The 25,941-nt window shown below is 46.2% G+C and overlaps 11 protein-coding genes across 11 annotated transcripts; 3 read left to right on the top strand and 8 right to left on the bottom strand.

Annotated features, from left to right (window-relative positions):
* Nucleotides 1-165: 165 nt before the first annotated feature.
* C8R40DRAFT_525281 (uncharacterized protein) lies at nucleotides 166-1,879 on the top strand. Its single transcript, XM_046235336.1, has one exon. It carries the CDS (start codon nucleotides 320-322, stop codon nucleotides 1,463-1,465), a length of 1,146 nt encoding a protein of 381 aa, XP_046083172.1. The 5' UTR covers nucleotides 166-319; the 3' UTR covers nucleotides 1,466-1,879.
* An 821-nt stretch (nucleotides 1,880-2,700) lies between these two features.
* C8R40DRAFT_1174134 (uncharacterized protein) lies at nucleotides 2,701-5,096 on the bottom strand (the record flags this gene model as incomplete). The annotated part of the gene is made up of 13 exons (XM_046232140.1): nucleotides 2,701-2,817; nucleotides 2,898-2,998; nucleotides 3,060-3,079; nucleotides 3,138-3,281; nucleotides 3,343-3,358; nucleotides 3,415-3,495; nucleotides 3,549-3,728; nucleotides 3,780-4,064; nucleotides 4,124-4,284; nucleotides 4,345-4,470; nucleotides 4,526-4,604; nucleotides 4,666-4,826; nucleotides 4,882-5,096. 13 exons carry the CDS (start codon nucleotides 5,094-5,096, stop codon nucleotides 2,701-2,703), a joined length of 1,686 nt encoding a protein of 561 aa, XP_046083171.1.
* Nucleotides 5,097-5,699: 603 nt separating this feature from the next.
* Nucleotides 5,700-6,811, bottom strand: C8R40DRAFT_1053514 (mitochondrial PGP phosphatase-domain-containing protein; the record flags this gene model as incomplete). The annotated part of the gene is made up of 3 exons (XM_046224853.1): nucleotides 5,700-6,347; nucleotides 6,409-6,543; nucleotides 6,590-6,811. The coding sequence occupies 3 exons, from the start codon at nucleotides 6,809-6,811 to the stop codon at nucleotides 5,700-5,702; spliced, it is 1,005 nt and encodes a 334-aa protein (XP_046083170.1).
* A 302-nt stretch (nucleotides 6,812-7,113) lies between these two features.
* On the top strand, nucleotides 7,114-8,562 carry C8R40DRAFT_1053638 (Alpha/Beta hydrolase protein; the record flags this gene model as incomplete). Its single annotated transcript, XM_046224870.1, has 6 exons — nucleotides 7,114-7,461; nucleotides 7,516-7,722; nucleotides 7,779-7,877; nucleotides 7,960-8,010; nucleotides 8,079-8,183; nucleotides 8,290-8,562. 6 exons carry the CDS (start codon nucleotides 7,114-7,116, stop codon nucleotides 8,560-8,562), a joined length of 1,083 nt encoding a protein of 360 aa, XP_046083169.1.
* Nucleotides 8,563-8,843: 281 nt separating this feature from the next.
* Nucleotides 8,844-11,009, bottom strand: C8R40DRAFT_1053543 (uncharacterized protein; the record flags this gene model as incomplete). Its single annotated transcript, XM_046224856.1, has 9 exons — nucleotides 8,844-8,868; nucleotides 8,922-8,980; nucleotides 9,035-9,177; nucleotides 9,237-9,648; nucleotides 9,707-9,800; nucleotides 9,859-10,169; nucleotides 10,228-10,407; nucleotides 10,462-10,608; nucleotides 10,665-11,009. The coding sequence occupies 9 exons, from the start codon at nucleotides 11,007-11,009 to the stop codon at nucleotides 8,844-8,846; spliced, it is 1,716 nt and encodes a 571-aa protein (XP_046083168.1).
* Nucleotides 11,010-11,690: 681 nt separating this feature from the next.
* C8R40DRAFT_1053429 (uncharacterized protein) lies at nucleotides 11,691-12,295 on the bottom strand (the record flags this gene model as incomplete). The annotated part of the gene is made up of 3 exons (XM_046224846.1): nucleotides 11,691-11,883; nucleotides 11,940-12,016; nucleotides 12,068-12,295. The coding sequence occupies 3 exons, from the start codon at nucleotides 12,293-12,295 to the stop codon at nucleotides 11,691-11,693; spliced, it is 498 nt and encodes a 165-aa protein (XP_046083167.1).
* A 3,862-nt stretch (nucleotides 12,296-16,157) lies between these two features.
* C8R40DRAFT_1053636 (cytochrome P450) lies at nucleotides 16,158-18,451 on the bottom strand (the record flags this gene model as incomplete). Its single annotated transcript, XM_046224869.1, has 9 exons — nucleotides 16,158-16,533; nucleotides 16,589-16,672; nucleotides 16,725-16,870; nucleotides 16,927-17,185; nucleotides 17,253-17,330; nucleotides 17,396-17,419; nucleotides 17,480-17,705; nucleotides 17,782-17,859; nucleotides 18,097-18,451. The coding sequence occupies 9 exons, from the start codon at nucleotides 18,449-18,451 to the stop codon at nucleotides 16,158-16,160; spliced, it is 1,626 nt and encodes a 541-aa protein (XP_046083166.1).
* Nucleotides 18,452-19,476: 1,025 nt separating this feature from the next.
* Nucleotides 19,477-21,541, bottom strand: C8R40DRAFT_525232 (uncharacterized protein). Its single transcript, XM_046235335.1, has 4 exons — nucleotides 21,316-21,541; nucleotides 20,178-21,260; nucleotides 19,538-20,109; nucleotides 19,477-19,478 (listed from the first exon to the last, which is right to left on the bottom strand). Exons 1-3 carry the CDS (start codon nucleotides 21,406-21,408, stop codon nucleotides 19,909-19,911), a joined length of 1,377 nt encoding a protein of 458 aa, XP_046083165.1. The 5' UTR covers nucleotides 21,409-21,541; the 3' UTR covers nucleotides 19,477-19,478; nucleotides 19,538-19,908.
* On the bottom strand, nucleotides 21,542-22,244 carry C8R40DRAFT_525231 (uncharacterized protein). The gene is made up of 2 exons (XM_046235334.1): nucleotides 22,044-22,244; nucleotides 21,542-21,984 (listed from the first exon to the last, which is right to left on the bottom strand). Exons 1-2 carry the CDS (start codon nucleotides 22,152-22,154, stop codon nucleotides 21,676-21,678), a joined length of 420 nt encoding a protein of 139 aa, XP_046083164.1. The 5' UTR covers nucleotides 22,155-22,244; the 3' UTR covers nucleotides 21,542-21,675.
* C8R40DRAFT_525707 (uncharacterized protein) lies at nucleotides 22,113-23,063 on the top strand. Its single transcript, XM_046235338.1, has 3 exons — nucleotides 22,113-22,143; nucleotides 22,199-22,578; nucleotides 22,642-23,063. The coding sequence occupies exon 2, from the start codon at nucleotides 22,277-22,279 to the stop codon at nucleotides 22,571-22,573; it is 297 nt and encodes a 98-aa protein (XP_046083163.1). The 5' UTR covers nucleotides 22,113-22,143; nucleotides 22,199-22,276; the 3' UTR covers nucleotides 22,574-22,578; nucleotides 22,642-23,063.
* Nucleotides 23,064-24,767: 1,704 nt separating this feature from the next.
* Nucleotides 24,768-25,857, bottom strand: C8R40DRAFT_1174126 (uncharacterized protein; the record flags this gene model as incomplete). The annotated part of the gene is made up of 5 exons (XM_046232139.1): nucleotides 24,768-24,875; nucleotides 24,934-25,071; nucleotides 25,123-25,271; nucleotides 25,325-25,577; nucleotides 25,639-25,857. 5 exons carry the CDS (start codon nucleotides 25,855-25,857, stop codon nucleotides 24,768-24,770), a joined length of 867 nt encoding a protein of 288 aa, XP_046083162.1.
* Between the last annotated feature and the right edge of the window lie 84 nt (nucleotides 25,858-25,941).

The raw sequence follows: 25,941 nt of genomic DNA, 5'->3' as shown, positions 1-25,941 counted from the left end.
TGAGATATACATAGCATGCCGTTCAAAACATTTATGTAACGCGAAGACGCGAAGAAGCGATCAGCTCTAGTATGAGACCATTTTCAGATTTTGAGGGATAGTATACATTTGCGACTTGTAAGAATAAAATTCCTTGTGTGTTCAATTTTGTTGGTCCAATAGATTGAGTCCGAGATAAGTCAACCGCAGGTTGGCTTATCATAGGATAAGATAATGAGTGGCGATTGAGTTCGATTAGGCGCCTGTTCGTTCTCACCCTCGACGCTCACCGTCCGACCTCTTACAGCCTCATCTTTTGTCGTGATTTTCGGATACAACCATGCAGCTCCCTCTACGTAGTCGACCGACCTTACAGAATCCTGACAGAGTGCATATAACGCACAGTAGTGTCGAAGCTCGGAACATGTTCGCTTCTTGGGACATAACGACGCGTCTAACATTCAACAAAGAGAACAATGCAAATAACATCCGTCGCGACTTACAGCAAGCAGCGCATCTCAGGGATCCGGAGAACACCAGGTCACCATCGCCAGTCACTTCAGAACTCACCATCCAGCTGGAGGAATGGGAGAAGATTCGTACAAACCCAATTCGTTTTGACTCCTTGAAGCACCTGATTCCGGATTTCATCCTGGAATGGATGGAGAGTCGGAAGATTCAGGTCAAAGATAAGAGGGAGAGAGAGGAGGATACTAGCAGAGAAGCTGAGGAGGAGAAGAAGAAGAAGAGAAGATTGGCTGAACCTTTGGTCCCCGTGGTGAAGAATCCGCTCGTTCCTTTCCAAGCAAGTTTCCACGATGCATTATACGAAATCGCACACGTCTCCCCAATCCCTCTCCCTTTCTTCAGTAACAACGCTCTACAGTTCATTTCCGCCCGCGCCCACTCACTTCCGCATAAAAAATTCAAGTCAAATGATCCCAGGAAGAGTGGTTATTTCATCGACATCGAAGCTCTGAAGAAAATGCTCAGGATCAAATACGCAGACGATGATCAACTGGAAGGCCTCGACTACATTCTTTTCGTCGAGTGTGTCAACAACTACATGAGATTCGAGACAAGTCGCGACCCAGCAGGTCCAGCTGGTACACGAGCACAATTCATTATCCAGCACTTCTCATTCTTCCTTAACAAACGTCATACAGCCAAACTCTATGCCTTCTGGAAGCCAGCGGAACTCCGAATCAGAAACAAACAATACCTCGAATTCACAGGTTTTATCCAGAGTGTGTATGACTCGGAATGGACTAAGGTAGAGAGTCAAGTTGAGTTTGAGGATACTATGGCAAAAGCTCGCGGCGGGTCATTGTGGTATTCCTACCCATTCCAATCCAACACAACCTCAGACACATCTCCTCCATACCAGGGTTCTCCGATCGGGGATATGCCACCACTGTCGGAAAACACCATCACACCTGACAGTGTCACTAATACCCAGGTAGTGAATCAAGATATTGCCGAATAATATCGCCGCAACGATTTGCAAGACCGCCTTATATTATTTTTGGACATCGAGTTTTATGCTCTGTTATTATAGGGTGTTATGCCTATTATTATTTTGGGTGTTATGCCTGTTATTATTTTGGGTGTTATGCCTCTTTATTATTCGGGTGTTATGCCTCCTTACGATTTCGGGTGTTATGCCAATTACATGCTTTTGGGTGTCATGCCATTCTTATGGGTTTGTTATAGTCTCGCCGGTCTTTATTTGTGATGCATAATGCCATGTATACTCAACAGTCAACTTATATCTATATTATAAAGCCTCAGCTCTAAATGGGGTACAGCTTCACCTTATTCGGAGTGCGCTGGGAAGGAGCCTTGGCTCTGTTTGGGTATCTAGCCCTCTCCTCATATATGGGTGGGAGCGCGGGGCTTCGCCCCCAGGCAAAACCTTTCTATATTGATACCGACCTTACCTACAAATGATATTATCTAGGATATATACGAGGACACTCAAATAACTTATCCTGCTTGAGGCACTGGAGATGTCACGTGGAGTTGAACTTTCTAATCAGCGCCGCCGATCTGTATCCATAAACGCACCTACATAGTACCAGTATCGACATTTATTTTTCATAAATCCGAGGGTTCAGAGAAATTCCCTCTCGTACTCGGTCCTTCAACTGCTTACCCTGAAATCTTCATCAACGCCAACGTCAATGACCATGATTTTCGAAGCCGGCCCACACAGGCCCACACAGGCCCACACTAATCCTCACTTGTAAGTTGTGAAGAGTTGTGCAGCTGTATGTGTTCAACGGTGATGAACAATCTTCATCAAAGTATGTGTTTACAGTGTATTGAAGCTTGAAGTCTATGATTCTTGTACATAGGTTGACGTTTCCAGCGGTATCAGTAGTTACTCTGCACCTTGGGTACTAATACCGATCGCATCCGGTCACCCGAGTCACAACCATATGAACAGAGCGAATATTATTTCTTAGCTCAACCTTGACTTGGAATACCGTCTGCTGATGGCATGGCTTCCATGTTCGCTGACAGAGGGAAAGTATTACAGGTGGATTAGTGATGGTGCCGTATATTAACATTGTGAAAGTCCTTTCATCTATATGTAGTGGCAAGTTTGCGTCCTTTATTCTTGAGAGGCATAAATCTGTAATAAAAATCAATACCCTTGCGCGCGAGCTGAATGGTACAAATGCCGTACAGAGTACCCCAGCTGAAAAAAATTTATGGTCATCCCCCAATTACTGTATTGAACAGAGTTTTGAGAACAAGCGAGGGATGGAAGAAATCAATGGATGTGCCAAAACCCATAGCTCCATCCCAGAAGGTCCGTGCGGCTTGGGCATCCTATGTAGTCAGAGTCCATGTCAATGATGTGACATACGGAGGATACCAATGTATGCCAAATTTTTATTAATTATTCTGACCTTTATAGCAAGAATCTGTACTCTTCTCAGATACCAACGGATCAAACTGCCGACTTGGAGGTCTTCTCCTGGTAATGGTGTAGTACTGGGAATCCCATAATCTTTGATCGCATGAAGAATGTTCGATAGAACCCAGACTGAATGATAGTTTACATTACTTACCCAGAAGATGAGTGACCTGCCTGATTTCCCAATCCCGTTAAGGATAGTATACATATCTCAAAGTGATTGGGGACTTACCAAAAACTATCTGTCTTATTGAAGTGTTCCTTGAAGAACTGTTCTGAAAAGTTTCCAGGTATTTCTTTGGCATCCGCTGGTGTTCTGGTAGAGAGGACTTTGTGAAGCGCAACTGCGCCCAATAAAGCCTTCGTACATCCTTGGCTGTTATCCAATGCAATGATCAGATACGTGCAAATAAAAACAATAAGACGGAAACTGGTACCCGAATATAGGATCAACTACACAGATCAAAGTTTCGCTCAGAAATATTAGCAGTAAGGATGAAAGAGCGCACTAGAAAAAACACTATCTCCAAGCGCTACAAAATTACTTGGTAGGTTCGCTGTTTGATGATATCGGATATAAGCTGTGGGGGCTGGAAGCGGAGAGTTGTGAATAACAATCAAGTTGGAACAGGAATCGACTTACGAACGCGAAGATGAGAAGAATGGATCACCGGCTGAGATTCCTCGAGGATATCAATCGTTTCGAATACCCATTCCGGAATCGGATCCTTGTAGGTCTTGAAATCCTGTACTAATGACCGCATGGCATCAAGAGACTCGTATTTTACAGTCTCGTCGCTAGATTGGCCGGCAAAAATCAGAACTGCGGGCGGTTTCAACATGCACCCTTATTCAGTGAACAAATTGGACATACATCGATTACCGTCCATCCTTGTCAAGGCGAATATCCGCCGTCCTTTTGAAGTATCATCTTCCCCGAACCCATACGAGATAGTTTCTAATTTTTGATTACTAGGAACTGGTAGCTTTTCCAGAGTGGCGGGGGTGACATTGCATATAAGAGTGGAATAATGCAACTTCTGGTCGAATGATATCTTTGCGTCTTGTAAGGGAAGTTTACCGTCGCCGTGGACGACATCTGTACCATAGCCTGACTGAGACAGCCACTTGAGTCCAGCACGAGTTGTTCCAGTGCAATCTAAACGTAGCTACTCTCAATGTTCTCGTTTCCCAGAACAAAGTTGTAGTATCACGTACCAACCACCAAGCTTGCATCGAGCTCTTCAACCCCCAAGTCCGCTCGCCGAATCTTGACTCGTCCAATGCGAGAAGAGTCATCAGAGTGTGGCGATACACCAATGACAGTTCCAGCTATCTGCGAAACGTTACGATACTCGCCTTGACCCAACACCAACCGTCTGAGAGTGCGAATCAATGGAGGGCTGTATTGTGAACAGAATTAAAAATTCAGAATGTACCTCAGAAGTGTTTCGAAGCCCGATCGACTGCCAAGAATTGCTTTGGGCAAGTTTCCACCATATGATTCGACCGGAGCTGGGATGGGAGTTCCTGCAAAGTTCATCTTTCTGTCCGCTGGATATATACTAGAAATGAATGATATGAGTATCAGATTGGAGACAGAGCTATTTGGTCACTCACGTCATCCCTGAATAGCGGCACTGTTCATCCAGATCGGGGAAAAGTTCTCGAAGTCCGGTATACAAGAGAGCTTGGCCGCCTGAAGCAACGGTATCATTTTCTCGCAAATGCGGATGTAAGTCCAAACTTGATAAACGAACCGTGGAGGGATTGGTATTGCATGACACGAGTGCGCTTGTGCTCTTGTTCCCAACCATACCTGCGCATACCATCTTCGGTGGTCAACCACTCTTCTGGTTCGACGATGATAACGCGTTCGAAGAAGTCCGAACATACTCGTGCTGTGAGTAGTCCAGCGATGCTAGATGTAATCCACAAAATGAGAAAGCAGCCCTATGTAGTAAAATATTACTGACCTTCCCCCACATATCACTGCTGTCCCGTCCAATTTCTGCCCTAGAGAACGTGTGGTTCCCAATTTCTCAATCTCAGGGATGCCAGAGTAGCGATTGAAGAAATGCCAGCGTAGTACTCTCCAAGCTAGGTGTGCCAATCCATAAAGGACTCCAATAGTGAGAATAAATAACTGAAATGCCGCTTTGAGTTGACCATCTTGGGGTTGAGTAGTCATGGACGGAACGATTTTGCTCTTTTGATGGGAGGATAGGAACGAGTCCAGATTATATATAACATCTCTGCCAGATATCCCGCAGTGAGGACGCGTCGTTTTGTTTTTGGAAAGCCCTTTAGACAGTTCGTCGTATGTAATCTCTTGCGATAGATTTTCAGATGGTATACCGGAAACTTCCCGAAAACCAGCCTTTGAATGCCTTGAGAGGGGGAATCGAACAGAGCTCCGCGCACAACTCCGTTCCGTGAGCATTTTACGGTGAATACCTACCATGAATTCTAAAAATGCGTAAAAGCTCTGGACCAACTCTAGCCGCCCTGCGGCCGAACGCGTAATAGAGGGTGCTTACTTAGCCATGATTCTCTGTGAAGATAGGGAAAGAATCTGCGTTGAGTTAACATTTCAACATGTGCACTGGGAGGTTTCTGTGCGGGGGGAGAATAAACAGGTTTTAGTCAAAGGTTGCGGCGGAGCTTGAAACGGCATTTTGAAAACAAAACGAGAGCAGAATTGACCAAGATATCGTTCGAGTAATCGTCGAAGGGTAATGATTGAGAGATAAAATTGAGGACTACAGATCTACATACAATGAGGAACACGATCTCAATTACCTCGTCTAAACTGTATGCCCTGGAAGAAGCTAGCAATGCCCCGTAACATGTTTTGCTTCTGAGGAGGGGCAGGTGGAGGTATGTCACGAACGAAGGCACGCGTCAGCGGGTCTTCATCGTTCGTGCTTCCTCCGTTTTCCGTTGACCGTGCTTCTAGCCCGGCAAGGGTCGAGACTTTGTCTTGGGCCCGAGCTTTGGCGGGCGCAATGACCCATTTTTTCACTCCCTCCAACAATTTTTTCTCGCAAAATCGCATGACAGTAGCTTCTTCGACCCATAATCCTGTTGTCCATATGCCTAGTGTCGTTCTGGTTGGAGGCGGTGTCGAAACAAGCAGGTTCTGCAACGGGTTCGCAGCGAGCGGTTCTGCTGTCTTCTGTGTGTTCCAATCTACAGCAGGATAGCCTGAATTTTGTTGGGAGCGTAACCAAAAACGCTCGGTCCAACTTTGTTCTCGTATGCGATTAGCCATTACGATGTCCGTGAACAGGCGGTCTCCGACGATGATGAGCTCATTGTCCTTGATGGGATCTCGAAGCGAGCGAAAGTAAGAACGAATTTGCTTCACACATGAATATGCAGGTTTCATCGACGTATGAAAGAGGACAGGAACTCCGAGATGGTGTCGAACAGACTCGGCCTGTGTGCAGGGAATATCAGGTTGAAGCATTTTCTTCTTTAAGGTCTTACAAATTACACACCTGAATTCCACCCGCATCCACATGTGCTCCAGCAGTGTTGCTGACGACGAGAACATTGCCCTTACCAAAAACTTGTTTACACTCCTTCCACGCGTCTTCAATTTCCGGTACGATGGTATCCTTTCCGGGAAGAGTCTGGTAAATTGAGCATTTATAGTTACTGTTTTCACTGAGAACTCACCAGGCAATTATCTTTGTCAAAAACAGCTCCTCTATAGCCTGCACGCTTTAACGCGTCAAAATCGAGATGGCGAATATCTTTCTGTCGTCGACTTGAATTAGCATGTAAGCAGCCAAAAATTAGAGAGAAAAGCGCACCTCTAACTGATAAACTAGGGACAATTATTCTAGGGTTTACCAGAAACTGTACGGGAGCTAGAATGCCTGGTACATTGAGCGGCATGAAGCGTGAACCAGAATTTGTCCTCGCGCAAAGTGGTAGTTGCTGATAGGAATCGAAAACAGCGGACCGTCTATCCCGCTCAAAGCTGCGCTAGCCACTTTCAATTTGCAAGCTTTACTTAAGTTCTAACCATAACAGCGAGATCCTCTGCCTGCTAAAACCAACAATGGCGTCCTGTGATTTTTGTGACGGTCTTGGTTTGATCGCATTCTTACGTTTATCATGAAACAATAGAACTGCCTCTGACCTTTACGACCATCTTCTTTCCCGAAATGTCTTCTTCGAATCCAGCATCTCATACGATGACTGAAAGGTGGATCGTTGGCCCACAAGACACTCAATTTTACACCAGAATCTATGCACCTTTGTCAGGTACTCCTCGCGCCCTCGTTGTCTTCGTTCACGGCTTCCAAGAACACGTCGGTCGGTACACGCACATACATCCATCTCTCGCAGAAAATGGTATTGTATTGTGGGCCTTTGACCAACGTGGCTTTGGACGAACAGCACTGGACAATGAGTGTCGCAGTAAAAATAGCTCTTGGGGCAAAACAGGATGGTCAGACCAGATGCAGGACGTGGACTGGGCGGTGCGTACAGCACGGGAAGAGTTTCCCGGTGTACCAGTGTTTTTGATGGGTCACTCCATGGTGAGGAACATATCTTTCAATGGTATCCTCCCACTGACAAGCCTATTTGCGTAGGGTGGTGGCGAGGTGTTGAGTTTCGTGACCCAGCAATCCTACGAAAGCCCGCGTCATGCAGAAACCGTGGTCTCATTGACCGGAGTTATTGTTACTAGTCCCTTGATCAAACAAACAATACCCGCGTCCAAAACCCTGCGTTGGCTAGGGGGAAAAGTCGCAACTATATCACCATATAGCCTGATCCCCGCTGCTGTCAGCCCTGACGTAAGTATCAACCAATTCAAGGTGTATGCTGTTCATTGATGATATGCTTTTTGCAGGACCTATCTCATTCACCGGAATTTAACGACGCGTACTCCAAAGACCCACTGATCAAACCAACGGGATCCCTGAGAGGAATTGGAGAGATGTTAACGGAAGTGAGTTGCATCATGTTGTTGGTGGATTCGTTGGACCCACAATCAATCCTATTTCCCGTCTTTTTGACCTCTCTTTCCATAGGGCGAAAAATTGCTATCGACAGGATGCCATCACTGGCCAAAGAAGATTCCAGTACGTTCAATCTTGCTCTTCCCCGTTTCGATGATGAATTCAATGTGTGTCCTACGTTGATCAAATAGGTCCTATTTATCCACGGCGACGCCGACAAAGTTACGTCTGCGAAGGCTACACAAACATTCTTCAAAGTTATCGACGCAGAGGATAAACAAATTATAATATATCCCGTAAGAGCTCTCTAGATATTCTCTCACATCATGCCGCGGTCACCTACGCGTTCTCTATTTCTCCTCATCTTGGACTTAAACGCTCATCGTGTCATACTATCTACAGGACGGGTTACACGAACTACAAAATGAGCCTCCATCCATCCGCCAAAAATTCGTAACGGACATTGTCTCTTTCGTCCAAGGTCGAACCTCCACTCCTGTAGCGCAGCCTAATTCCACACATGAACACACAGGCAGTAATGACAATAATGCCGGTGTTACCGTTGCTTTGCCCTTATCAAGTTCTAGTGCACCCAATTCCACAGATCCTAACACACAATTGTCGCTGGAGATTGATCGGGATGGGGATGACATGAAAGTTACGCCGAAATTGTAATCAAGTGACTTCACGCATTGCGCGTTGCTGGTTTTTATTTACTCGGACTATCAAAAACTGTACATAGTGAAATAGCCAGTCTTTTACTTCAGAAGTGTGTTCTAAATTGGTGATTCTCGAAAGACTGCAAATCTGCCAAAGAGTGTCGAGGATTTCAGACCACTTGAATTTGATGTAGGGCAGTATTCATTATTCACCCACAAATCAGCGTAAGAAGCCCAGACAAGATAATCGAACTACATGAATAATATCGTCACATTCTACAACAAACATGAAAACTTTCAAGGCGTAGCTCGTTCGGGCCATCTGCGCACAATATGATAAGCGCTCATGTAATCAATTTTGGAAATTTGACTGACCTTGGGTAAAGTGAGCATTCTCTAACGGTGTAGCGGTCTGCCAGCCAAGCTAGAAGTCGCTGTATGATTTCAGAGTTTAGTTCAAAATATAGATATATGGGCATCAGACTCACTTCGACTCCCAATCCATATCCCCCATGCTCACAAGTACCGTACTTCCTCTGGTCCGTGTACCAATAATATGTAGAGGGATCCATTCCTTCCCGTTTGTACGCAGCAATCAGCTCGTCATAATCTGATATCCTCATTGAACCGCCTGCGAACGATGAAGATGAGCGATTGAATTGGACAATTTAGATCATGAGATATTCTTACCAACAATCTCCCCAACGTTGGGCATCAGTAGATCACAGCTCTCAGTGAACACCGCATTGCTACCCTCTTTCTTTGGCATCCTCTTCATATAGAATGCTTTCAGCTCCGCGGGGAATCCATACAGAAAGACCGGCTTCCCAATGATGTCCGTCATCTGCCGCTCTGCAGCTTCAGCGATATCATCTCCCACAGCGTGTTCAACCATGATGTCTTTCCCGTTTTCGTCCTTGACCGCATTCCCATCCTTGTCCTCTTCAGGACGTTTGATTCCATGTTCGTTGAGCCAGGTTATGGCATCCACATAGGAGAGACGTAGGAAGGGGCGTACAGGAGGTTGGAATTTTGGGTTAAGCTGTTTGACAAGAGCGGCAGAGCTTGGATCGGCGAGAAGAATGTCTACTGATTCGCAGATCTGGAAAGAGAAAAAGCGGCGTTTGCATGAAAGATACGACTATCATTGAGATACTTACCACTGCCTCAATATGGGTCATTAAATCGTCAAAGTTGATAAATCCGAGTTCAGCCTCTAAGTGGGTATACTCGCTCAGATGGCGTCGTGTGTGACTATTGAGTCAGAAGTTTAGCCTCCAAATTATTTGATAAATACAACGAGTGTCCATACCTGTTCTCCGCCCGGAAGCTCTCTTGCACGCAAAACACATCACCTAGACTTGGTAAGCACGTTTCGAGGTATAGCTGGGAGCTTTGCGTCAAGAACGCAGGCTGGCCGTAATAGTCTAATTTGAATAACGTCGCGCCACCTTCTACCATGGTTTGCACAAGACATGGCGGTGTCACCTCGATAGTGGAATGTTTAACGAATGTTTGGCGGAAGGCAGCCAGAAGGGCCGCGCGCAGTCGAAGTACTGCAGATGCAGTTTCACCACGGAGGACTAAATGGCGGAGATCAGCTTGGATCGAAGGGTTGGTTTTCTGGAAAATTGCAGTTCGACTTCAAACTTTGATATGCATATACAGATCGCAGACTTACTTCGTTCAAACGGTTAGTGAAGGCGTCCTCTGCGCCGGGTGCAGCGCCTACAAGTTGCCAGTGATCGACGATAAGTTCGTGTCCACCAGGAGCGGTCTTTCCCTCTGGCACAACTTGAAGCATTCCTACAAGTTCTACGGTTGATTCTAGAGTGAGCGTGAGTGCATGGTAAGTTTGGTTCTATCGATTTCTGAGTGTCGATTGATAAACCTGATAAACCTAATAGCAACTTACGACGCGGCCTGAAAGAACAACTTGAAGATATCCTGTACCATCGCGTAAAGTAACAAAGGTGATGTCTTTTTGTTGTCGTAGACGGTGGACCCAGCCGAAGACACGAACTCGTTTAGATCGATGTTCAGCAAGTTGTGATATCTTTGCCTGGAACAGAGTTCATGATATACAACATTTAAGATGAAAAAGTAATTGTTGAATACCTTGATAGCTTTTGCTAGACTGGTATCTTCAATAAGAACGATACTTTTACTCTCCTCCAACAGCCTCTCCCGCTTTTCCCGTTCTTCGCCCTTTTCCTTGGCTTCGCGTTCAGCAAGTTCCTCCGCTTTCTTCCGTTTCTTCTCTAATCCGTCAGCACCCTTTTTGCCCTTTTTGATTGCAGATTGAGTGGGTTCATCATAGGATGTATTTGCGTCTTTACGAATGAGATATTTGGCATCAGCAGTAGTGAAGATGGCGAAAGCAAGAGATTGATAAGGCTGGGCTTCTGTTCCTTGTCCTGTGGTATCTGAGCCAGTGGCTTCATCAATGTAAATGATCGACATCTTGAACGATATCGCGTGAGGAGGAGAAGAAGTATTGGGAGGTTAGAAGCTGAGTGGTTGATCTTATCTATACCTTGATCTCGTCGATTATGACTCGAGCCAACTGTTGACTTCAACACTGCTTCGTTTTCGCATTCAATTGGCCGATACAACACCACGCTCTCATTCGTACCACGTATGCGCATACAGATAGACCGATTTGTGATTTATTTTAGGCAGACAAACGATGGTAGGTATACATAATGTGGAAACAAATGAAAAAGAGGGTAGGCCGTATAGGGAATGTTAAAAGACAAATCGGAAATAAGAATATTAAGATTACAGTTCACAAATCTGAGCGGAAATCATTATGCTCATAAAAGTCGCCAGGATTAAATCCCGCACAACATAATCGTATCACATCATATCATATGATGCCTGTGCATTTCATTTGTGCGACGAAGAGCCTGCTGTACTTTGTCTCAATCGTGCTCTCTCCAAAGGCGTCATTTCGTCGTCGACCATAGCTTGAAGAAACAGTCAGCCAAGAACGAAGGATCTCGAGAAATCGGTAGCTCACAGGTATTCGACTCATCAATAGATATGTCTCCATCTTCGGTTCCGTTATCATCTGTGCCACAGAATTTCGGGATATACGATTGACGACGCTGAAAAAAGCTTCAGGCATTGTTACGGGGTTTATCAACAAACAAGACGAACTTTGTGTCGTTTATCCTTATCGCCCTTCAGAGAGAAAAAATTACTTGTCGGATCGGGTTTATGTTCCTCTAGGTCGACCAGGTAACGCTCTTCGTCTAAACGCGCAGCCGCTTGTCTGCAGTCTCTGAGCCAAGATGCTCCTACTGCTTTCGGTCGTTTTGCTTCGTCCAGGGCACTGAGCAGCAACACATCAGTAGAAAGAAAGAAAAGACGAAGGATTACATTACGAACAAGTACTGCTCCACAGTCCTTTCACGACCAGACGTATACACAACATGCGTACACTGTGGCCCAATTCTCTTAACAACCTGGCAACTCAGAATGAGACTAGCAAAAAAATGTTTCAGAGGCCCACACACCCGAGCACCCAGATTCTTCGCAATATCAATATAAAGTGATGATGTATCCTGTCCGTCGCTCATCCATACATCCACAAATACCGTACAGCCTTCCAACACGGTCAACTCGGGAACGAATTTCGGAGGAGCTTGAGGCTGGGAAGTGTTACCAGAAGATGGGTATGAGCTACTGGAGCTACGAAGACCCGCTCGGCGAGGAGGAGATGTCGGTGGCGGAGGCGGACCCATCAATTCCATGGTAGTCGTATTCGGCAGAGCACTCATTGACTGACTCAACGTAACTGGGGGTCTGTTCAAGCCATTGCCCATTTCTCTGGCTTTTCCTTCTCTGCTGCCACCCATGACGGCCTCTAGCTCAGAAATATCCATATCACTTTGATTCCCACTCATAGAGATATCAAGTTTAGTGGCTTCCCCGTCACTCATTTCTACATCGTTATCTTGGTGCACATAACCACCGCCCTTCACGGGACTAGCGACAACACTGGGTAAAGTGGTCCTCTGGCTAGCTTTCTTGCCTCTGGAACCAAGTGAGCCGGGACCAACGGGGAACCGATTCCCAGTGCCAGTCTGCATCGACATTCCCAGTCGTCCGCCACGCATAACCACAGCAGTTTTATTCTTCTTCTTCAAGCCAGGACCTGTGCCTACTGGAAGGAACTGGGACATCTTCGACTGCGCCAATAATTCAGAGGAGGACGACATAGATGATGCGGGTTTGGAGTTGGAAGCGTGACCATTGGAGGTTGCAGTCGACGCCTTACTTGTGCTTGGCCGACCAAGTCCAACAGTCGATATCGATTTTCTCTTTCCCTTTTCCAACACACCATCCGTACTCCCCCCCTCGAATTCAATACTGGAATCTGGATCGTCACGGTTGAAGCCCATACTAGTTTTTGGACGCGTTGGTTCCCGAGCGGGAGGGGGTTTGGAAAGGGCTGCCAATGCATGGTCGAGTCGTGCCAAAACACTGGTGTCGGAGTTGATTAAATGGGGCACTGTAATTTTGAAAATCAGGGCGGACGTTCATGTTAAATATATCTATAATTCCAGATACTCACTAACTGGGACATAAGAGAACATCGAATAAGACTTAGTAAGTTTGGTGGGTGAGGAAGGCGCAGAACCCGGTTTGATGCCTGGTGCCGCGGGCGACTTGAAGATTGATGATTTGGGCCGAGCTGGGGTAATAGGGACCGGGATTGCCGACTTTTTGCTTGACCGGGTAGAACGTGCTGAGAGCGGGGCCGTTGAAGTTGAATTGGGCGAAGGAGGCGAGACAACAGAAAACGATGCTGAAGCCCCTTCCGGGGCAGCCTCCTCAGATTTCAAGCCTCGTGGCGATTTCCTTTTTGGTGAGAAGCGGATTGAGTTTTTTTCATCACCGGAAGGTTTCATTCGGGATTCAGCTGTATCTGAGGGTGCCTCCATCTCCACGTCCTCGCCACCATCGCCCTTCAAAGGCAATTCTACATCTAGATAATCCTCCGGTAAGTCTGATAGTTCAGACAAGGGTTCACCATCATCGGTGAATACAGGGAGCGTCTGAGGATTAGATATGTCAACATCAGCAGGAGACTCCTTGTGTCCAGAAAGGTCGATCGATGATGAAGAAGCAACAGCTGAAGGGGCAACATCCGCCACTTCAGAAGAAGCGACCGCCTTATTTGCCGCCTTCTTACCCGCCTTCTTACCCGCCTTCCGAGATACAGGAACTTTCTTCGTGCGTCCCGACGTAGTTGATTCTTTAGTTGGCACCTTCGAGGAAGCACTTCGGGTCGTACGAGGAGGAAGAGGAGGCCGAGCGACTTTCTGTCGTCGGGTTCGAGAATTAATTTCCAGGCTAGGCGAAGATCTTACCTCCAACGTTGTGAGAGAGGGAGAGTGTGGTTCAATTTCCATTGGTTCGTCGTAAATTCGGGCAGTCACATCCGGTTTATCCATGGTGTCCACATGTTCGTCATGGGCACCGTCCTTGGGATATTCATCTTCGCGATGACCTGGTTCAGAGAATAGTGGTGAAGGTGCTGTAGTGGGGGGTTCAGAAAAAAGTGGTGAAGGCACTCGGGGTACTACGTTTGTGTCTATTGCAGGAAGTGAGTCGTTTCGTGCAGGGTGTCGCTCGACAGTGATTTCATCCGCCCCTTTCATTTTAACGTCATCCATGGTCAATATTGCTTCGTCAACGCCAATCAATCTCTCTTCAATGTCGGGGGAACTGCTCTTCGGAGGCAAGGCACCAAACTCCAGAGGTGATGGTGAATTTCGAGTAGGAAGTGGCTGTAGAGGATAGGCAGGTGAACCAGAGATTTTGCCAATATTTGACAATTCGCCTGGAAGATCCTCACCCTCATCCTCTAGGAAGATATGTGGTATGGCGGGTTTTTTGACATCAGGTTTGGTACGCGGTCTCATTTTCCCTATAATTGTGGAAGTGCTACCCGATTTAACCTCTACGTTCGTGCCGCTTTTCCCTTTACCTTTCATGTCTGAGCCTTTCTTTTGCTTGGTAACCTTACCGATCTCTGTGGCCTTGTCCACATTCACGCCTGACAGGTGAATGGGAATCTCAGTCATTTCCGTAGATTTTTTCTCTTTCGCTTGCATTTTCCCCGTTCTACGCATCAACACATCAAATGCATTCGTTTCCTGACCTCTTGATGCTGCAGGGCGGTTAGAAGTCGCTTGGAGCGGAACAACGCCTTTGAGATTGGTTTTGGATGAAGATGCGGTGGCATTCGTTGGCCGAGGAAGACGACTCCGAGAAACTTTCACCGGAACAACGGCTTCAATAGATGTAGTTTCGCTGACAGCTTTAGGTTCTTCCTTACGGAAGAGGGCCTGCGAACAATTCAGAGAAACGAGACCCGATAAGGGTGGAATACACACCTGCCCCTCACCTGAAGCGGCGAATCGATCCTCTGTATTGTCAACATTCTCAGTGACCTTCTTGAAGAAAGGTGTTTCAGGAAGTGGCGTAAGTGGTGATAGTGGAACAGCGTGAATGTCGGCTGGCACAGCAAGAACGTCCGTTTGTCTAGGAGTAGCAGGTAAAGGTGCATCGACAGAAATCTCTGCTACGACACCACGAGCAGCTCCAACCGTTTCCTCTGGTTCCTCGCCAGCCTCGTCAGGGATCGACTCTAACGTTTGGCTCTGGGGAAAAAGTGAGCCGGAGGTTATTCTGAGTTTGGGCTCCCAACTTGGAGGACGACGTCGAGTAGGAGAAGTAGGAATGTCGTTGATGTTGATAACTGGAAAATCGCGAAATGAAGGAAATACAGGAACAGAACGAGCCCTCTCCTTCTGCGGAGGCAGAACTGCGGGAGATTGACGCCGCGTGGTCGAACTACTCGATGATTTCGGCTTCGACGTGGTCGCGGACCGTTTGCGTCGAGTTCTGGCAACAATCAGGATGGAGTCTGAAAGGTGGCGAGAATGTGCGGGTTTCGAAGCAATGTTGGCTTCAAGATCACTTCCTTTTGGCGACGACTTAAATCGTTTTAGTCGAGGCCAATCTGTCGATGTACTTGGAGAAGGGGACCTTTTGTCTCCTAGCTTCTTCGGGGACAAGTTCATCTCATCCTCTTCCGCTGAATCCTCCACTCTGGCTTCACTTCCTTCTTCAAGTTCTAATCGAGACCGATTTCTGACCGCTAGTCGTGCGTTTTTTAGCGGCGAACGAGATAATTCGACTGAGGCTTCTGGGAGAGTTAACTTGGACCTCGTACGCCCTTCAAAGAGTAGACTGTCCCCCATAGCAGTGTACCTCAGCGATCATAAAAGAGATTAAGCAAGTAAGGAGACGCGATGGTTTATTCTGATTCAAGTTCACGTTCAGGGTTCAACTTCGGGCGTTCGCACACTGTGCTTCGAAATCACGTGGCGTCCGTAACAAGAATTATATACGCGTTCAATAACTTCAATTCCACTGATCATGAGCTTGTTGATAAAGTCTTTACTAATAAGTTACTTGCATTGGGTTATTGATACACTGTTATTACTTTACGCGTAAGTGACTATGGTAGCTTTCCGGTCCAACAGATGATGCTTTAAATACTTTTCCAACGTCTGACCCCAATCCCTTCTATTATTTCGTCCGAGCGACAACCCTCAGAGGTCCCCTTGAAGTCGCGAAAAAGTCCTTCATTGACTGTGGCCATCGTTCCCAGTCAAAATCTTTGGCAAATGCAAATCGAAATCTCTGCATCATCAAGCTGATCACCATAAGCATCTCCCGTCTTGCTAGTTTCTTTCCAACACAATTAGCTGGCCCGAATGAGAAGGAAAGGAAAGCTTTTCTGTCATGTATCTTCTCTGAGAATGAGGTTTCCGAGTCTGAATCCGAGTCCGCGGCAGAGAGCCACCGAGAAGGAACAAAGTCGTTGGTGCGAGGATAGAAGCATTCGGGATTTCTATGCATGACATATGGAGGAAGGTAGACTTGTGTGCCCTCTGGAAGAAAACTGGACAAGTTTCAGTCAGTTTAGGTTTCCAGATCATCAAACGAGATGCACTTACTATCCAACGATCATTCGTCCACCTTGGGGTACTTGCCTTGGTCCGCCAGTCAAACCAGGCGGCAGTAAGCGCAGAGCTTCATCCCTAGCATACATTCATAAGCGTTCAATTAAGACTCATGTTCGTAATCGCTTACAAGCAAGCCGACAGAAATTTGAGCTCTGACTGCTTCGAAATATCAGTCGCATCTACATCTGCATACACTCTATCAACCTCTTCCTGTACACGCTGATAATGCTCCGGATGTTTGAGGATTAAATAGAAGAAATTTGTCAACGCCACCTATTAACTTCATTTAGGCTTTGAATTCTGCAAAATTTATTTGATTATTCACTTACACTTGTTGTATCTGCCCCGGCAACGATCGCCATTAGTGCATCGGCGACAACTTCCTTCCTTAACGGCTGCTCTTCCTTTTCGCGTGCTGCCTCATCCGTCAAATGATACCAAAGGTCTTTTATTTCAGCCCCTTTCTTCAAACGATCCTGTACCCACTTCATAGCATGTGCACGCATCTTCAAAGTCGACTGGGTCGCCCCGGGTATCCTATTTCCGAGATAGAAGAACCACGGGATGTGAGAGACAAGGGCTCCTGTTCTGAAAATAGGGTGAAGATAGTGAGCTGATTTGAAAGGGAAAAGTCTGAAATAAACAGATGACCCACATCATGTGGTGCTCTAGCAGTTCAAGGATCCCCTTCTCGTCTTTTCCTTCTTTGAGCATGTCCGAGCCTCCGCCGAATCTAATACACGACAGGCGCGATGAGCACACGACCCAGCACATGGAAGTAAACTTTGTAGTACTCACACAAACTCTGCCATGAAATCGTAGCTAGATAACAAAACATTGTAAGTATGGTGTGCCCCCACTTTTAAAAATAGACATATAAACCTAAAGTAATTGAACCAAGTAGTCAAATCAACTTCCCCCTGCGATTCTGAACGGGCTTGTATTCCGTCAACAAGCTGCGTAGCACTTTTAGCTAGAATCTCGTCGTATTCCTCCAGAGCACCCGCATTGAACCCACGATTCCAAACTCGACGTCTATTCGCATGCTTCTCTCCGGTGAGAGTAAGCAAATTTGAGGGAGCTTGTTCGTCTTGTCGAGCGAGGTACCCTAGTAGACGTATCATTCAAAAAGTCAGTCTTCGACATCTACGCCTTTCAGTCAAACTAGAGCCTAGAGCACTCACATTTTCCCTTTGGCAGTCCTCCCGCGCCAAGGACATCGGTCACGGCGTTTGGGTCGATGACGGAAATTTCGTTGGGACCTATGAAGTGATGTAGGATGATCAGACTTCATATCACAGAATGACGGATTTAGAATAGGAGAGATGATAGAGACAGAAAAGACAGCAGAGCGGGAATCAAAGCGCGATTGATTCCCCATGCAGAGATTGCGGTGAAAGTATCATAGGTCTGGTACTTCAAATGCAGTTGCGACTTGTCTCTCAACTCATGATGAAACGGAGTTTGAATATTCAACAAGATACAAGTGCCCCACATACCAGTTCGAACTACAGGTCCATACTTGTCATGCATCGCCTTGAATTCGGTATGCTGCCGTCCTTGCCAGCATATCCATACGGACCACAATTTCGATACTTTGTGCATCATGGGTCCAGGTACCTTTGCCAAGGGATGGAATGGTGAAAGCCGATACAGGATGATGGAGGATAATAGGGAGGCGAAGAAAGCTCCATATGCAAAGATGTAGTTGGTCCATTGCACGGTCGCTGCAGGGCTAGCATAAGCTAGCAAAAGGCAGAGGACGACTGGCTCGACGAGCAGTAATGCCAGGACATAGAGCACTGTTCGACCAAAAGGCTCGTATTTTTGGAAGAAAAGGTGATTAGCCTGCATTCAGAGGAGATTCAGGTGGTCAGTACAAATGTTGTCTCTGCACGATCAAGAGGAAGATGCGCACTACACCTAGGATTACCGCCAGAACTTCCGGACGGAAAGCTATATCAGTTGTAGGATACATGAAGATAGGGTGAGTAATGGATTGCAGGGTATGTGCGGCCCACCTCTCGAAATTCCATCCTTTAAACCTTTCAAGATCCCGGCTTGGTTCGTGAAGATTTTAAAGAATGGATACCGAGACTGACTCACAAGCAGATTTAGGCTGTACGCAGTACTCGGAAACCGAATATGTATAGACCCTCCACCAACACACTGGATCAAGAAATGGAGTGTTTGTAATAGCTGTTCAACTTCCACGCAAGTCCATTCGCATTGTAGTACCTCCATTGGTCAAACAGGGACGGACATTGAATATAGCGGCGCTGCGAATGACTCAATGAGATTTTCCAGGTCTGGCGCGAAAATCATCTGATCTATTCCGTCTCCCTGAATGGCCTCATAATTACTTCGTGCTGAGGTTTGAGTCAAACAAACGTTATATGTTGCTGACTCGCTGATGTCTTCTGTGGGCATCCGTTCAAAGCTTGATGGTAACTTGAGAATTATTTGGTTTCAGAAGACCACTTCCCGAATGTAAAGCAGTGCATACACTGCAGCATATTCATTGCAATAATTACAAGGGGCCGGTGATCCTTCTATGTGAGCGGTGAACCATATCCGGAAAATTAACAATTATCACTGGAAAGAAGGATAGAGGAATGATAGACTGACCGTCACCCAGTGAATTCCGACCTCGTGCGTAAGCCAAAAGATTGGGTAACGTCAGAGCGTCTCAGTCGCGAGTACATATTCGGTTTGAACAGATTTGTATCATTAATACCAGTGCATGTTGAGGTCAGGGTCACCTTAACTATGCTCAAAGTGTTATCATCAGTTGTTGAGCTTTGGCAAACGCATGTTGTGTATTTAGCCAAATTCCGGCGAAATATTGACCCCCCACCAGCCACTGAAAGCCCTCCGTTTTCTTCGAGCATCAAAATGAGACTGGACTGAAGACGGGTCATGACAAAGAAAGGCTTATACTTAAACTGTAGCGAAGTTCGAACAGCTGTAAACAGGTAAAAAGGTTCGTGTGATCCGATTCGGTGATGGATCCGAATATTTGAGAGTAGCAACTAGCAAGAAGCAGGAAGTGACAGCAGGCGGGCCCGAAGCGAGAGGTTGTATCCTATTGTATCTAGACTGTTATTGAGATCTAAGCAGATCCAAGCCTATTAAAGTCTCTGGAAAATGGTGTGCAAGATAACGAAGTAGTAGGCTAAGCATCCGGTTTGGTTTGTACCAAGTACGTTCGATTGAATGAATTCTTTGAACCGGAGTAAAGTAATCTCCAAGCGGATATACATATGGTGTGCGGACTCGGTGCGGATTGTTTGAGGCTGGTTTGAGCTCGTCTAAAGAATAAGCACCCAACAGCCACCAGGAACAAGACAAGAATGAATGAATGGAAAGGAACATGCATGCAGAATGCCTCGGTGATTGTATACACACATCATATAGAGCACGAACGAATTTATTTGGGCGTTGTTTTGTGATGCCAAAAAGCTGCACTCTTGTTGAGCTAGTGACCTCATCCTCCTAGCTTCATAGCAGAGCTAGACATACTACGTGTTCGGCATGATTGATACGTAGATGGAGACGGAGTTTGTAGCCGCGTACTCACTCTACATTTTGTCTTTGGATGTCTCGGATCCGTCGCCGAATCTTTGGTGACATTGCGGGTCCGGACTAATGAGTTCGAACGCAGACGTCTCGACGAGTGTGCAGGCATTACTGAGGCTAAGCCATTGTTCGCATCGGCATTCGCCGACACACAGTCATCCGAGTCATACGGAGAATTCAACGCCATAGTATCAGGACGGTCTGTGCTGGTCACAGTCTGAATTCTAGGAAGAATTTTCACTCGGCGCCAAACGTAAATCGGTGTTGCCGAAAATTCCTGTGGTTCAGTAAGAGACGGAGAAAGAGTAGCGATGGTAGTGGAAGTATATTTTGCTGAAACACAAGGGGATGCAAATCGGACTCTTGCACCCGAAGATTTATCTGAGTGCGAATTTGGCGGGTCCGTTGCACTCTGCATGTTTGACTCCACACTACCGACACTGCATCCTCGCAAGTATGAGTCTACTTCTATAAGGTCGTCATCCTCGTCCTGGACATTATCCTGCGCCCTTGAATTTCGCAGATGTCGCCTGGTAAATCGCATCGTAAGACTGGATAGAGTGTGTGCACCTTCCCGTTGGAAAAAACCTGCTCTGCCAAGTGATCCAGTTTCTTCAATGGGAGTAGATGTGTCTTCTTCATTGTCTGATTCCTCGCCCGAATTATCACTGCCGTGACTTCGAGATGAAGGAGCGGCAGGTAGTCTTTTACTCCTTCTATATGCTTTATTATGATCTTCATCCCTATTGTATTCATTTCCTGCCCTATCGACAGCATCACCGTCGAGCGCCCGAAAAGAGCCGCTACCACACAGTCTTTTTCTCGGCCTGTGTGAGATTCGTTGTCGATTATCTTCCTTTCCGATGAAACTGTTGTCTTCAAAGAGTGAGGATGCAGATGTGGACGAAGAAGGCAAGACACGAGGATCGCGTTTCCTCTTCCCTAGCGTAACACAGGGAGTGGTACTGTTTCGTGATCGATATTGTTCGATAAGGGTCTCGAAGTACGCCATGTTCGATGTATAACGGATAAACCATGAGTTTGCAGATCGGGAGGCCGCCCAAGAGCGTGCATTCGATCGAGTCTAAATTAATGGAATTCAACACAACGAAGAAATGAAGAAATAAACGAGTACTGACAAGATTGGAGTATAATTTGAATGAGTTCCGCTCATCAAGACCTATCCTGGGGGACGAAGATGTGTTTTCGGAGAGATAAGCGACCAAGTTCATATCCTCTTCGCGTTTGAAGCGTGTGGACTTAGGCGCAGAAAGAAGCGGCAAAGAAGCAGAAGGACGACTGCGGGACGTCGAGGGCGAACTTATGCCGACGGAAGTCTCGGAAGAAGAATCAACAGGAGTTCCCAAAGTAGAAATGAGATGTTTATTGACGTTGTGTTCGCGCCGATATATATCGACGAGTCTGTCGAAATAATCTGCATTCTTCGAGTATCGGTGACACCAGGACTTGCTACTTCTTTCGTGTTGCTTCCCATCACGCTAGAAACTTAAAATCAGCACTTTCTCAATGTGATGTGAAGTGCCAACGAAAGGCAGCACCTGAGAAAGTACGTTGTACAACGACAGGCCTTTCCTCTGTCCACTCAGATCGTTCTTCGCGATGTGTTCCACAAGGAGAGCATCTTCAGCTTCTGTGAATCCGTATCTCTTCTGAATCTGGTTTGTCACTGTTGGTGGGATTGAAATACTGTGTTCCAATTGATACTGTTCGATGAGATGATCAAAATAGTCTGCATGTTTCACATAATAATGCTGCCAGGATTTCCAAGAATGACGAGAATCTGCATGCTGGATAGAATTTCGGTCAACTCTATACATATAAACTGTGAATGTTATTTCTTGCTTACTTGTTGAACGAGTTTCTTGTACAAAAGTTCCCCTTTTCTTCCTTTGAATTCCGAGTGACTTTCCGCAATGAAGTGTACCAAGAAGGAATCGTCGTCTTCAGTAAATTTCATTTGTTGATAAGAGGGATATGACAGGCTTTGACTTGTAGTTCTAGGTGGTTAGAAATTTGGGACCTGCCCTCAACGACGCCACACACGCGACATAATGAAATCATTTATCTTTTGTAGAGTAAATGACTTCCAAGAAAGAAAGTAAATCTTTTGCACTTCCGGACGTTCTCCGTGACCTTGCGCTTCTTCGTGTCTCTCAAGTTCGACTGGATTCCCTTGTGCCTACATTCCCCATATCTCCTTCTCGTAACGCAGAGCTCGATTCTGACTTGGAAAAGTCCTATCAGTTTACCAAAGAGGCACGAGCGGCAATCCGGCTACGAAACGCTGGAAAGGTTGAAGACGAAGCCGGTAGGCTGGAAGCTGTAAGGAGCGGTCTGGAGGAATTTGTAAAGGGTATTGAGGATGGCAGAGTGTGAATTTGGTACGTGTATTGATTGTTCCAACATATTTCTGCATCGCTCATTGCATTAAACGGTCTAGTTAGAAGCACGGCAACTGTGGAATATTTTTCAATGAATATCATGGTCGTCTAGTCTCTGGATTCGGACGTGTACGATACTGTATCTTGATATCTGCGGCAGAGCTCGTAGCCATTCAGCGCCCCTCCCGCGCAGCTCAGCCTAGAGTCTGTTTCTCGGACTTATGTTAACGAAGCTGCAGACGCATATCACAGTGGCATAGCCATACGCACAAAGCCAGCGGACATCAACCTACATCAACCCGCTTTAAGGCAGTGTTACTTCCTGTCATTTCTCAAGAGCTTAGAGGATTTGATTCGATGCTACATTCAGTAGCATCAATGCTTATCATCTCTACTGTTACTTTCATCAATCCCATATCTGTCAGTCATGCGCATCTCCCGGGAACCTGCGTCAATCGACGAATCGACGACCTTATTTCATAGTCTTTTCACTGTCCACGCAATCATACCGCCTCGAACCCAATCAAATCGGTTCAGTATGGTTCAACATTGAAACGATATCAATACATCCCACTCCATCCCCGAGATTGGCTTCTTGTCAGTCTGGCGTTGGCAGAATAAACCTGAATAAACAAATGGTACATCTTGCTTCATCCCGATCCCGAAATTTTCCATTGGGAAATGATCCGAATTTTCAGGATTCCTAATAATTGAAGATAAGTACTTCAGTCCTAATACTCTGAATTCGAAACACAGAGATCAACAATGGCGCTTGGATCAGCTTCCTTGCGCCTGGCTTGCTCAGTTCCCGAGTTTTACTGCGACTAGTTTGTTTGCACTTGCACTTGCATAGCAGAAAGATCCAGTTGGAATATAATACGAAGAGCTACAGATCAACACATAGTGCCACTATTGTAACCGTGCGTTGGGAAGTATGGCATTACTGCACTGATGAGAGGCTTTGGAAGACAAAGTAGTATGTCACAGCTATGTCAACTCAACGTCGCTCGAAACGAACGAGAAATGTTGTCATAAAACAGTCAAATAAAACGGTACATAGTGGTGTCCGCCAGGTGGGAAGGCATTCATGTGGAGTTGTATTTGCTGTGAGTGATAGTTACCTCGTCTCTAGAATCTCTAGAATTCAACAACATCCGTGAGACCAACTCGGAAGGAATCATTCCGTGTGATAACAATGTTGGTTAATTCTTGTATATCTGCGAGTGAGCCAGGGATAGTCATTCACGTCAGGTTCCGGGCCTTCGAGGGATGTATATACTGAACATAAGTGAGTGTAAGATGGCAGTACATATAGGTATGTTTAAGTCAATAAAACTGTGAATGATGTGGGAAAAGAATCCATGGTAAGTGTTCCAGATGCGTTTGCTTTGTGAAGGTTGATTGTCAGTACTGTAACCCAGAATTACATAGTCTGCATTTCCGAGCTTTCGCTCGAAAAAGGCCATGTTAACAGCGTTCCCGCATCAACGGAGGGGCAGTTGGGAATCCACGAAACAGATCAGACAGTACAAGATCACCACCAGTCTCACAGGCTCTCACAGGCCAGAGCAAAAGGTGATCCAGCGTCAGACAATGTCATGAAATACATGGAATTTCGCAATCCGACGTGCAGGCTATCATAAGTTCTATGGTGACTAAGATTAGAAGGTATCCAAGGTACCGGGGCTGGGGTTTACGGTAATGGCGGTGTCTGTGACAAAACTACTTCGTGATTTGCGGAGTCTGGTATGAGGTCTGTCGAACTTTGGATTGGCGACAGAGGAGACGAGAAAGAGGTATTCGCGCGGCGTACAGGAGGTGAAGGGCGAATTCCGGGAACGAAGACAGGATTGCTGAGGACCACCACTCGACTCGTGATTGCTATCGTGATTCTTGACTCGTGGGACGAGGGTCTTGTATTCAAAGTTGGGAGAAACACTAGCGATGAAGTTTGTAGATGTTGCGAGCGTGGAAGGAGATGTGATCACAGCGGTAAATGTGTAAATAGTTGAGGAGGAGCATTGGCGGATGGCACCAGTAAAGTCAAATCACAACTCAGATATCCCGCTGAATGATGGTTGAAAATCACTTGAGGAACTGAAGAAATGTACTGGACCATTACTTTCGTCAACGGAAGGCGAATCAAAGGTTGGCGGTATGGCGTAACAGACGAATCCAATGTTGGCACGTTATCTGACGAAGAATTTTTCGGAGCTCTTGATAGCGTTAGAATTACTCGATGAACTCGGAAACACAGGCCCAGCTCGAGGCAACGAAACCAAATGCGTCGACGTGGTCTGCAACATATTTGCAAAGATCAGCAATGAGAGCAAAGCAACAATTCTTGCCACGAACCAATATATCTTCAACAGTCATATCTACATCATCCATGGCGATATCTCTCTGCGAGCCAGACGTGAATTCAGGATTAGGAAGAGCGTTCAGGGAGACTTGATGTTCTTGCTCGATGTTTTGGTCATTGGCATCGTCCTGCTATGTATGATTATAGTATGGGGATTCGAAGTACTGGGAAGCACGACTGACTAGAGTGGGAGCGGGAGCATCAGCCCTACATTTCTCTGTCCATCGTTCAAGGTCGTCTCTAGCTTGCTGACGCTTCGTGACAAATGAAGGAGATCGTGCTTTAGATGATGTAGCAAGCGCCTTTCTGAAGACTCCTGGAGGTATGTTTTCTGATAAGGGAATGGATTTTGCGTCAAAATATGCAACAATGTAATATACGAACCTTTGTTGTCTCGAGATCTACTTCCATTCTGAAGCTTCGATGGCCTCTTCTTAGTCACTACTTGGGCTTGATGGGTGGCAGAGGCTGATGGCGACTCAGTGTTGTTTAGACGTAGGCGAGATGGTCGCATAACATTCGCGTATTGGTTGATAACGTGCGCGCGTAACCATTCTCGAATTTTGATGCTGTCCCCAGTCACTGGAACAACGGACTGGAGAAGATTGTCGGAACTCGACCAATCCATGAGAAGTTGCTGGGTTATACCACATGAGCGATTGAACCACTAAGCTGCGCAAGAAACAAGTACGGCTCACTTGAATATCGGTTAAATTGAATCCAAACGCAGGTGCTTCTTGCTCAAGTATACGTGCAATGATTGCGTCTCCGTAAGTTGCATCTTTGTCTATTGAAGTTCGAAGACTTTCAGCGAGATCTTCAACTTGTACAAAGTTAGCATCCAGTGCTGAGAATGATTTGGCTCGCCAAACATCTTGTCCCAGAGCGAGATGGTGTAGTAAGTGAGGAGCAGACATGTATGGTTATAGAGAGGATGGGAAAAAATAATGAAAGAGGCGCGCATGTTGGTGACTGAAAAGAGGGAGCTTGCTTGTGCTTCG

Source organism: Lentinula edodes (genome assembly GCF_021015755.1).
Source record: "Lentinula edodes strain Le(Bin) 0899 ss11 chromosome Unknown C8R40scaffold_34, whole genome shotgun sequence".
NCBI classification, from domain to species: Eukaryota; Fungi; Basidiomycota; class Agaricomycetes; order Agaricales; family Omphalotaceae; genus Lentinula; species Lentinula edodes.
This window is presented reverse-complemented; position numbering and strand designations above follow the sequence as displayed.

Bases quoted from the DNA above. Each gene is read 5' to 3' on its own strand.
- C8R40DRAFT_525281 (XM_046235336.1), top strand. From the start codon at position 320: ATGCAGCTCCCTCTACGTAGTCGACCGACCTTACAGAATCCTGACAGA.
- C8R40DRAFT_525232 (XM_046235335.1), bottom strand. From the start codon at position 21,408: ATGAACTTGGTCGCTTATCTCTCCGAAAACACATCTTCGTCCCCCAGG. The intron at 21,261-21,315 runs GTCAGTACTCGT...CCATTAATTTAG, and splicing joins TCAAATTATACTCCAATCTT to ACTCGATCGAATGCACGCTC. The intron at 20,110-20,177 runs GTGAGTACGCGG...TAGTATGTCTAG, and splicing joins ATCCAAAGACAAAATGTAGA to CTCTGCTATGAAGCTAGGAG.
- C8R40DRAFT_525231 (XM_046235334.1), bottom strand. From the start codon at position 22,154: ATGAAATTTACTGAAGACGACGATTCCTTCTTGGTACACTTCATTGCG. The intron at 21,985-22,043 runs GTAAGCAAGAAA...AATTCTATCCAG, and splicing joins ACAAGAAACTCGTTCAACAA to CATGCAGATTCTCGTCATTC.
- C8R40DRAFT_525707 (XM_046235338.1), top strand. From the start codon at position 22,277: ATGACTTCCAAGAAAGAAAGTAAATCTTTTGCACTTCCGGACGTTCTC.